The following is an 11,662-nucleotide window of genomic DNA, read 5'->3' on the forward strand; positions in this document are numbered from 1 at the left end:
CTGGAACGTGTATGCTACTGTCATATTTGTAGGGAAGGCCAATATTTGTGTTTTACGATTTATATGATATTTTTAGTCATGTTCAAAGAATCTATCATTTTATTTTCTTTCGTTGCGCAACACACTTTCATACAAGGTGATTTGAAGTTAGCTAGGTAATGCAATTGGAGTGGTAGGTTAACTTGAATGAATGTAAATGTGCTACACTGGCATGTTAATGTGAATGTGAAATACTTTCGGCAATTCATGCAATTCGGTTTCAGCTATAATTTTTTTTTCAAAATAGTTTTATGCACACAACTTCTAATAAGAGTTGTATTCCATATTTCAACTACACATACCAAAGGTTGTGAAAAATGTCTTTACGACATAACCAGGTGTTGTCCAGGATAGTTCGACAATTCATACAAGTGTTGTGCAAGTATTATTCATAATACTGGTAATTGTTGTTGTATATGTTTCTACGATATACTACTTATGTTGTCCACGATTTTTCTACAATACAAGCAAGAGTTGTGTTAGGTTATCAAAAAAAATCGAAAGAGAATCACAACATTGACAAACTATTGTCGAACCATGAATCACATCACCCTTTACAACACTTGTCATCCATTGTAGAAAAACTTGGACTTTCTACAATACCCCCGTTCCACAATGCATGAAATGGAGTTGTCGTAGGGTTACTGCAACTCTTATCTTGTGTCGTCAATGATGTTTTTTCCCGTAGTGTGCGTCTAGTAGTTTCCGAAGTTCTGTTTCTACTGCCTCGTGATACTCTGGAGCTACTTTTCGTATTTTCTGCCTGAACGGGGGCGTGCCCGGTTTGATGCATAGCTCGTGTTGGATTACTTTTGGGTCAATCCCCGGAATATCTCCTAGCTTCCAGGCGAACACATCCGCGTATTCCTTAAGTAATTTGGTTAAAGAATCTTCTCTTCCTTCGTCCATTATGGTCCCTATTTTGATCATCTTCGGGCTTTCTTCCGTTCCTATGTTGATTTCTTTTACGGGCTCCACTGGTGTGAACACAGGCTTCGGATTTCCGAGGACTGGGACGTTCTTTAATTGTTATTTAGCGTGTTTCTGTCCTTCGCTGGTTGTTGAAGTACTTGTATCTGTGCTTAGGACATTATCATCTTTCGTCAAGCCCTTCCCTGTAATTTCCTTGAGGAACAGGTCTATGGCCTTCTCTTTCGCGGTTTCTTTATTTTTTACTCTTCGGATTTTTCGCTCCTCTTCTTGCTCGTTGTTGATATGATCCTGAGTGGCCTGGCACTCTCTCGTAGTGACCCGATCTCCCTTGATTTCCATTACTCCCTCAGGTGTTGGGAATCTGAGATATTGGTGGTACGTTGCCGCAACTCCTTTGAGTTTATGTATCCATTTTCGTCCAATAATGGCGTTGTAGGGGGATGGGATGTCCACCACACTGAATCGGGTTTCTAGTTTCATGTGCCCTGCGTTAACCTGCAACACGATGTCTCCCAAGGGCTTCGTGGGTGCTCCATTGAATCCGTAGATGGTGTAATAAGAGGTCATTAACTGTTCATCATGGAGCTTCATCTGTTTGAATGCATCGTAAAATAGGACGTTTACGGAGCTTCCCCCGTCTATGAGGATCTTTTTGAGGTTACATCCAGCTACTGGTAGTGTTAGGACCAAGGGATCGTTATGTTCTTCCATATCTTCTTCGATTTCTTCGGCATCGAAGATGATAGGAGATTGCATCCACTCTTCGTGCTCGTCCACCTCTATTCCATCGACCTTATACAATTCGCAGCGGTCTTCGAATTGCTTCCATAACCTCTTTCATATCTGCGCTGTAAGTGAGGGCCCTGTGGCTTTGGAACACGAGATGGTGTTGATTGTGCGGTTTCCTTCCGGAAGTTGGACTGGTTTGGTTCGCTTGGATCTATCCTCGGTAATATCCTTTCGTACGTAATGTTTGAGCTCTCCCGCATCAATTAATTTTTGGATCATTATTTTAAGGTTCTTGCATTTTTCGGTCTGGTGTCCGTTGAAACAATGATATTCACAGTAATCTTTAGACTTCTCGGATCTCGGGGGCTGCTTTCCCTTAGACCATGGCCACTCCAGGTTTTCCCTCCCTTTGATCTCTCGTAGGATACGAGCATAGCTAGCGTTGAGTTTCGTGTAAACTTGATCTTCGAATTTTCGGTCACCTGTTCTTCGTTCATCCCTTCGTTCCTTCCTATCTTCGTGAGGTCTCTCCACTGAGCAACTCCTTTTGGCCCCATTGGTTCGTTCTGTTGAATTGGTGCGGTGAGATCTCTGCGGATATGCCCTCGGGTTTTCCCGTTGAATTTCTTCAAGTCGAGCGTGTTTTTCAATAATTATTCGAAGATCTCCCTCTGTCTTAGGCACGCTTCCATGAATTTCAACAAATAGGGGACTCATTCGGTCTAATCCCCATTTATAGCAATTGATGCTTACCACTGGGTCCACGCTCCCTATGGCTTGGCAGATCTTGTGCCATCTGTTAGTGTATTCCCTCGTGGTTTCCTTGTAGCCAATCACTAGTGAAAAGAGCTTATCCATTCCGGTGTTTACAGTCTTGTTGTACATGTATGTTCTTAAGAATTTCTCTGCGAGTTGGTCGTATGAGTGGATGGAGTCTGGTGGCAGATTATCAAACCATGATAATGCCGATCCCTTCAGGCTTGACGGGAAGTATCTGCGGAGTACGGCGTCGTTCTGACAGGGTTGTAATACCGAATATGTGCAGCAGGGTCGCTGGATCCATCATAGCATTCGAACGTTGGGACAGGGCATTTCAGCGGAATAGGGGTGTTGGCCAAGCGATGAGTTAAGGGCGTAGAGTTAGCTTCTCTCATGACCTCTTCTAACCTCCCCCCTCCTTGTCTACTTTTTAATTGCCTGATCTCGGCCATCATCTCATCTCGTAGCTCTTCCATCGCGCAGTGGTGCCCTAAGTTCTTCTGCTCGTTACCGTCTGATTCTCCGTCGTCATAATCCGGGTCGGATACGCTACTTCCCCTAGTCGCGTCTCCATTAGCCGCTATGACGACTCTTCGGTCTCGGTTTGGCTCTGGTGCTTTGGAATTTGCTTCATCAAGTTGTTGGCTGGTCTTCGTGCTTAGAGCAATCCGACCCTTTAAATATTGATTTTCTCTGGCCAGCAGAGCTACAGCATCTGCGTAAACCTGCTGGCTCTTCTTCAATTCTTCAAGCTCAGCCATCAGTCGATGTGATTGGTTGGACCCCTGATTGGGAGTCCCAACTCGTGCCACTACGACCATGGTGCCGCCTTCCTCTTCGGTCTGCACTAAAGGTGGCAGAGGTTCAACTTCGGTTGCTGGCATTTACAAATCGGGGTAAGTGCCCCTCTGCGGTGCTAGAGCCGCCGGTATGGTTTGATTTTGATCATTTGTGGTGGCATTCCGAAAGTTGGAAGGTGCACGGGTTGGTATGTTCTGGATTCATCCACCCTTTCTCTTGGTTGATGAAATTGATTCATAGCACAAGTTTTGCTAGCCTCTGCAGCCTTCGGGACTACCGCAGCCGCACCGTACTTTGTCACCGCTGCTCTGAGAGCCGCGGCTGCAACTGAATTAGCATATATAAGTGAAGTGATTTCCGCAGTATCTTGCCTTTGACTGGTCATTTTAGCTTTGTCTCCTTTCTGCTTGCTTCGGGTGATGACCGGGGTTGTCCTGGGTGTTTCCTTTGACAAAGCTTTGGATTTTCCTGCTTCCTGCGTCTTTTCCATCACGGGTCCTTTTGTCGACAATGAGATATCGCAGAAACTCGCCTTCCTTACTCACAATCCGTTCTTTCTGCACAAGGGAATTTCAAACAGCGAAAAACGGGAATATCCGCGTGAATCGGGTTAGTTTGCGAAATATCTTATTCCAGGAGAGGATTAATACATATGAGTTACAATACACGGGTTGAAGTTTTATTAAAAGAGATCCTTTTAAAAATGCAAGTAGATCCTTTAAAAAAACTACGAAAACCCCCCTGAGAGACAGGTTCGCACGAGATCTAAAGAAAAACGTAAATCCATGGATCAAAACAATAAATCTTATCGAAGATAATGGGTGCGTTTTTGAATATAATGAAGTTAACAAATGATCTATACGGTCCGAGCTAATAAATCAGAGCAATCATATGCCAGTTTAAGATGAAATCACAGGACAAGATAAATCTTTTACCGGGACGAAGTCCCTGTTTCTAGCGCCAAATTGTGAGCACTCAAATCATGAAGGCATCCGAATGCTCACAACCAATCATTGTAATCTAGAGTGATTTGTGATGATGATATCTTAGTGTTGATTCCTTGGCTCAAAACCTTCGGGTTTATCACAGCCTCATCTAACAACTCCATGCGGGGCGTTTGCGCACGGGATATAGGTAAAAACAAAGAAAACAATACATACAAGTAAAGATCCATGGGGTTAGGCAAATATAAAGTGCTGAAATATAAACAAGACCGAGGTTTACGTGGTTCAGCACTAAGGCCTACGTCCACGGGGTTTGTTGTTTCACTATGTTCTTCACAGTTACAAGAGTAGTCGAATGACTTTTGGGCTTACATGTATTTTCTCTTCTAAAGGATTACACTCGAAATCTCTCTCTCCTTCCCTTCCTGATTTTTCCGATCCCCCTTCCTCTTGGTGGGGAGGGGGTATTTATAGGGTTAGAGTGTGGGACCCCTCTCTGAAGGCCGTTGGAACCTTATCTTCTAGTGTCTTGTGTCCATCACGCAGAGGTCTGCGTTTGCCACTTGATCACGCAGAGACATCCTCGCTCGTAGCACGGGTTGATCGACACGTATACTGCTCAGAGTGTTTAATGAGGGTAGTTGAGATGCCTGCTCGTGTCAGACAAGTGTCTTCTGCCCCTGTCACGTCCGTGTCAGCTAACTTTCTCTCTACCGTTGATCTTAGCTTCTTTTGGGGATGAGATAAAGTAACTCCTTGGGGTTTATTTGGTGTTCCGTAATGCATCGTATTTTGATGTCTTGGCCTGCTTGCTTTCCACGTATCTTTCTATATACACGTGTCTGATGGCGAGATATATGTATACACAAGAGGCATGAGAAAACAAAGAAAAACCGAAAATATAAGCTCGGGATGAAATAATCTAGACGACAAGAATCCATGCTACGTCAATTTTATACACAAATGCTTCAACCTAAGAAACCCTTTCTCTTACATCATTATATATATCATAAGTCCAGGACGAGCAACCAGAGATGTCTATTTTAGAAAGATTCGGTATGGATTTGATTGACTCAAAGCAGGTTTTGAAGTGTTTTGGGCTTTACGGTATTAGGGTTTACGATTTTTGTTTTGGTATGTTCTCCGATATTTTTTCTACGCGTTTCTGACCTTGACCTGAAGGAGGTGAGTACGAATCATGATTTGACACGGAGTTTGAATAAAAGCAGGATTCAGTTTACTTTTGTAGCAAATATATAGAAGATCTTACTTACTTTAACTAATTAACTTAAATTCCACGTGTCATATTTTGATTGGTTTTACAAAAATTTATTCCTTATTTTAGGCATGTTATTGGTGGAGGCAGTAATTGTTAGTACATGGAAATCTCCCTCTTTTATAGAAAGTGATAAGATCTTGGAGACCAAGTAATGTCAAGGCGCTCACCCATAAATAGAGGACTTATGGGAGCTTAGATCTTAACACTAGCCATCCAGATTTGTTATACCTTAAGGAAGCAAGGAAGGATTCACTGACCAGGTATTCTCACTCTCTTTTCCTAAAACCTAATGTTTTGATTCTCTTTTGGCTTTTCATAGAAACCCTAATCTATCTTCTATTGCCATTATAATTTTTTTTTGATTCTTATCATCTTTTTCCTTGCGAGTGAGAAAGCTTATGATCTAGTATGTAATTAACATATACCGTGAAAAAATCCCTATATTGACAGTGGCGGAGCTGGAAAATAAAGGTGGGGTGGCTTAAACTTATGTTTTAGACATGAAATTTTTTGCCAAACTTAAAATCACTATAGAATTTTGAGTTTCTCTTGACTTTGGGATGGCTTAAGCCATCCTACGTCAATATGTAGTTCAACCTCTGTGTATTGATAGTCCATATATTAATAAACTCATAAGAATAACCTCAATATACTAATAACCTCTATATATTTATAATTTTGTTGGGTCCCAATTGTACCAATATATGGAGTTTTTGCCGTAGAAGGTTGGTTTTAGAGGGTGACTTATGGCTGCTATTAGTTTGGAGTTTTTCATCGATATCTATCTAGAAATCTAGATCAGTTTTTTATTTTATATGATTTAAAATAAATGGTAATGGCAAAGTATAATTTATCACAAAGATTCATGTTGGTTTTTGAATCCTAGATGAGTTTCAAACTCAGATCACTGGTATTATCATCAAACAACTTTACTTTTATACTACAAAGACTTCTTCATATTTTAAGTCTTGCAAGTGAATACTTGGGAAAAAAATTTAGGTTTACTTAACGCAATATTTTCATCAGAAATCAGGCTTGTTTTTCATATCAATCATCAGAAATCAGGCTTGTTTTTCATATCAAGCAATTACTTGAGAATCATGCTTGTCGCCAGAGATGGATGACGGCTAACTAGGACTCCATCCATCCTTGATTTGGAAATAAATACATATTTAGCATATAGATTTATTCGATTTCTACCGGTTTCCCAATAGAAAAAACTAGGTCATAAATAGTGCATATTAAACCCATACTTGTGTTAAGTTGGAAATAAATATCTTTTTAGAAATCAGAAAGCAAGAATTTAATTTGAGACAAATATTTTAGAACCAATTTTTTTATGAACAAAATATTTTGTTTCCGGGGAAAATTTTAGAATCCAAACACAGTGTTAAACTGCACCAAAATCTAGGAACGCCTCGTAGATTGTTACACCCCAAGCAAGTTGCTGCCTAATGTTGCATGTTGCGCTTGTAAGTTAGTATTATCATCACTAGTGTAAGACATAAGTGGACTTAATTATCCTTTTTTTCTTCCTTTTGTAGAAGTTGTCTTGTTCTTCTTCCAACTTACCCATTACTTAACTCCACCAGGTACTCTATCTCTCTCTTCCCCCTCTTTCTCTACGTAGAAACCCATTATTATTATTATTAAAATTTTATCATCAGTCTTCATTCCACTTTATTTATTGGTTCCCATCATAACTTTTACCACCGGTGAATCTCCTTTTGATTTAATTTTATTAGAAATTGATAGAAGTATTGCCAAAACTGTTAGGGTACCGACCTAACTCTTCATAGCTTTATGGGTAAAAATTAGGTTTAGGAGTTGAAGGATCCCATCGACTTATAAACAATCCAATCTCCACTTATGGAATTTAACTTGTTGGTCACCCATTTTATGGTGTGGACATCGATCGCGGTTGGTTCCCTCACAATTTGTTTTGTGAATCCAGCCTACGTTGTATTAGGCGCTAGGCGAGGCTCGAAAAATTAGAAAAATACAAAATTGGTGATACTTTGGCGTCTTGGGCGCTTAATTGTCTAAGCACCCCTTGTCCGACCAGTGCATCTAGGAGAGGGCTCGAAGCGCCTTTTACAACATAGAATCTAATGTGTACGTCATCCATTTCATGGTGCGGGCGGTGATCGTGGTGGTTGGCTCTGGCACAAAATGTTTAGCTATCGATCCGAACTCGTCCTAAGTCCATGATAAAATTCAAACTCTAAAACTAGTCTACAAACTCAGGGATTTTACTAACTTATAAACTACGCAATTAAACACCATCTCAGCGACGTGAGACCTATGTTGTATTAGGCGCTCTAGGCGTGTCGAGAAAACTGAATAAATAGTCGCCTTTTTTTCCCTAGGCACCAAGGTGGGCGCCTCATATGCCTAGGAGAGCGCCTAGGGTTCCTTTTATAATAAACCTTGGTAAAGAATTTGATGCTGAAGAGTTTTGAATTCAGACCAGTGATATCATCACTCAGTGACATTTTTTTGGTTTTCGTCTTGGTGCTGACGAGTTTCGAAGTCGGTCACTGGTATCATCACCTAGTGACTTTTTCTTTTCATTGGTAAATAATTTGGTGCTGGCGAGTCTATTTTGTAAAAGGCGTTGGGCAAGGCGAGGCGCCAAGCCCAGCGCCTAACGCGAGTTCCTAGAAAGCCCGAGATTTAGAAAAATCATAAATAGGCTTTATTTTTGCGCCTTTGGCGCTTTTTTGTTAGGCTCTCCTTGGGCGCCTGGCACGCCTAGAGCGTCTAGATGAGTGCCCGGGGCGTTTTTTACAAAATAGCGGCGAGTTTCGAACTCACAGGTTACTGGTGTCATCACCCAATGATTTTAGCATTGTACTACAGTGACACCGACACATCCACTGACTTTACCATTGTACTATAGTGGTACCTGCATTAGTGATGCTATTTGTAACCTTACTTTTACATATCAGCTGTGATGAATTACGAAAGATTCGTGCCTCATTTGATTATGTGTAACTTTACTTTGTTTGAACAGCGCCAATGGTGGAATTTTTGAAGCGACCATCATCGACAATGGGGGTTTCAGTTGATGGCGTAACCTGCAGTCGTGATAAGTATAAACGGAGAAAAGTCTCGGCCACAAGATCTTTTCCTAAAGATTGTGGAAGATGTGCTGCAAGATTGAGTACTAAGAATGTTGAAGAGCCTCTGGTTTCAGAGCATTCGAAGTCTATGGATCAGATGGAGTTGATTAGTCCATTAACAGGTGGAAAAACCAAAGATATTGAATTGCCAAAATCTTTTAACCGGATGGAATCTGAAGAACCTGCAATGGATGCTGTTACCAAAGATGCATCTGTGCCTTGGAAAGTTGCGGGAAAATATCCTCCTAGAAGAACAGTTTCAGCTGTACGAGATTATCCGATTGGATGGAGCAATGTTACAAGATTAAGTAACGAGTCTTTGAAGGACACAAGTGCGGATAATGATAATTTTAGTGATAAAGAAAATAAGCAACCAAAACAGATGGTTGAGGCTAGGATTACTGGAGAAAATGTTCAGGATGATCTAAGGAGCAATTTGAAGAGGAGTGTTATGAAAAACTTTGTGGAAAATGTTAGAGTTGCGTCAGATCGAGATGTTTTGAAAACAAACGCTGGACATAGACCAACTGCGAAGGATGTCAAGTCACAAGTCACAAGTAATAAAGATGGATCACACACAAATCCTTCTTCGTCAGTTCCAAGGTCACCACATTCATCTTTGAGTGTGAATCCGGTTGGGCGTCCAGCCTCTAACAATGACAACGTTGTAACTCGCGACAAGGTTAAAAAGACTCTTCGTTTATTTCAAGAAACGTACAGGAAGGCTACACGAGATGAGGAATCAAAGGTGAAGGTGCCCGGAACTCATTCCAAGAGGATTGATTTGGTAACCGTCAATGAGTTGAAGAAAAAGGATAAGTGGGTGAACACCGGTGGTAAAATAGTGGGTCATATACCCGGGGTTGAGGTTGGAGACGAGTTCCAATTCAGGGTGGAACTTTCTATGATTGGTCTTCATGGACCTTTTCAGTCTGGTATCGATTTTCTAAACAAAGATGGTAAATATCTGGCAACAAGTGTTGTGTCTTGTGGAGTTTATGATGACATTGATAATTTTGATGTATTAGTATATTCTGGTCACGGAGGAAAACCATCTGGCGAGAACAAGAAAGCTGAAGATCAAAAGCTTCAGCGGGGAAACCTTGCTCTAAAGAATAGTGTAGATGAGAGAACTCCAGTTAGGGTTATTCGTGGATTTAAAGAAATGAAAAGACCTGATTCTCTTGAGACAAAGGGCAAAACGGTTACGACGTACACTTATGATGGGTTGTACTTGGCTGAACGTTATTGGCAAGAAAAGGGACGACATGGTAACAATGTTTATATGTTTGAACTGAGAAGAATTCCTGGACAACCCGAGCTTGCTCTAAGAGAAGTACAAAAATCGAGAAAATTGAAAGTATGTGAAGGTCTTTGTGTAGATGATATATCACAAGGTCAGGAGAAGATGCGAATTTGTGCTGTGAACACAGTAGATTCCGAAAAACCACCTCAATTTAAGTATATTACTAAAATGGAGTACCCATCAAGGCACAATGTTATTCCCCTCGAGGGGGGTTGTGGATGCAAGAACGGATGCTCTGATTCAAAGAAATGTCTTTGTGCAGTAAAGAATGGAGGAGATGTCCCATTTAATCACAATGGTGCTCTTGTGGAATTGAAGCATCCCCAAAGTGTTTATGAATGTGGACCCCATTGTAAGTGTCCTCCATCATGTCGTAATAGAGTTAGCCAACATGGGATCAAGTTTCAATTGGAGATCTTCAAAACTAAGTCAAAGGGATGGGGAGTTAGATCCTTGAACTCAATACCCTCTGGAAGCTTCATTTGTGAGTACACTGGGGAGGTCCTTTCGGAAAAGGAAGCTGATCAAAGAACCGGAAATGATGAGTATCTTTATGATCTTGGGAGGATTAAAAGCAGCAACCAAACTTTGTGCGATGACTTGCAATCAACTAGTATCTCTGAAGAAAATGTGGAAGATGAGGAGGGGCTCACCATTGATGCCCGTGGGTATGGAAATGTTAGTAGATTTATCAACCATAGTTGTTCACCTAACGTTGTAGCCCAAAATGTTCTTTATGACCATGATGACAAGAGGATGCCGCACATAATGCTATTTTCTGCTGACAATATCCCTCCGTTGCAAGAATTGACATATGATTACAACTATACGCTAGGCTCAGTTCATGATTCGGAGGGAAATTTAAAGATAAAGGAATGTTATTGTGGCTCTACAGAGTGCAGGAAAAGGATGTATTAAGGCAAATTGTAAGTCAGATTCCGCGAATTCGGTTGGAAACTGTTGAGTTAGAATCATTTTAAATTCGGATGATCCCACATATCGTAACGAAGGTTCATTCAAACCAGGGGATGCAGAAGCTACAAGAACCACCACAGCCGCAAGCTACAAGAACCACCACAGCCGCAGAAGCTTCAACAGCTAATTAAGGAGGCTTAACGTGGGCAAGGCAAACAAGTTAATTCATTCTTTTTCTTCAACAAAACCATCAATAAAGACCATTTCTCTTCTCAGATCTGGTCTATTTTTGGCTCGATATGAGCACATCTTTTTTCATTATTTTTTGTTTTCTAGGTTAGCTAGTAGTTTTAGCTTAATTCTAATTATGTTTTCTGTTTATCTACACAATTATGGTGGTTTTATCTACTCTTTTGAGGTTTATCTTCGGTTTATTGGCGGTTCTTGGTTATTGGGTCGGGTTTTAACATCTATAGTTATGCTCTCCAACGACGAGATCTTCATCAACGATTTCTTTGACGCCGGAAGCTTCATCACTAGTTATAAGAGATTTGACCAAATCACTTCTATTTTTGGAGCATATCTTTCTAAAGAAGAAAAATAAACTAAATGGTTGAGATTTACTTCCGAGAAAAACCATTCTTCCTACGATTTAATTTGATCTTATTCATACTTTTATTTTTCTTACTCCGGTAATCCTTTTCTTTCTCTTGTCGGATTTCTCAGTATTGTATGTTCTTGTTAATTTGTATTCTCTTATTTTTGATCTTAAACTTATTATAACCTCGAATTTTTATTAATGGAAAGGTTCCTTGTTCTTCAAAAAAAAAAA

The 11,662-nt window shown here is 40.6% G+C and overlaps 1 protein-coding gene across 1 annotated transcript; it reads left to right on the forward strand.

Annotated features, from left to right (window-relative positions):
- Positions 1-8,697: 8,697 nt before the first annotated feature.
- LOC113304112 (histone-lysine N-methyltransferase, H3 lysine-9 specific SUVH5-like) lies at positions 8,698-10,836 on the forward strand. Its single transcript, XM_026553175.1, has one exon. The coding sequence runs from the start codon at positions 8,698-8,700 to the stop codon at positions 10,831-10,833; it is 2,136 nt and encodes a 711-aa protein (XP_026408960.1). The 3' UTR covers positions 10,834-10,836.
- The last annotated feature ends 826 nt before the right edge of the window (positions 10,837-11,662 follow it).

This window comes from Papaver somniferum, chromosome 8, assembly GCF_003573695.1.
Source record: "Papaver somniferum cultivar HN1 chromosome 8, ASM357369v1, whole genome shotgun sequence".
NCBI lineage: Eukaryota > Viridiplantae > Streptophyta > Magnoliopsida > Ranunculales > Papaveraceae > Papaver > Papaver somniferum.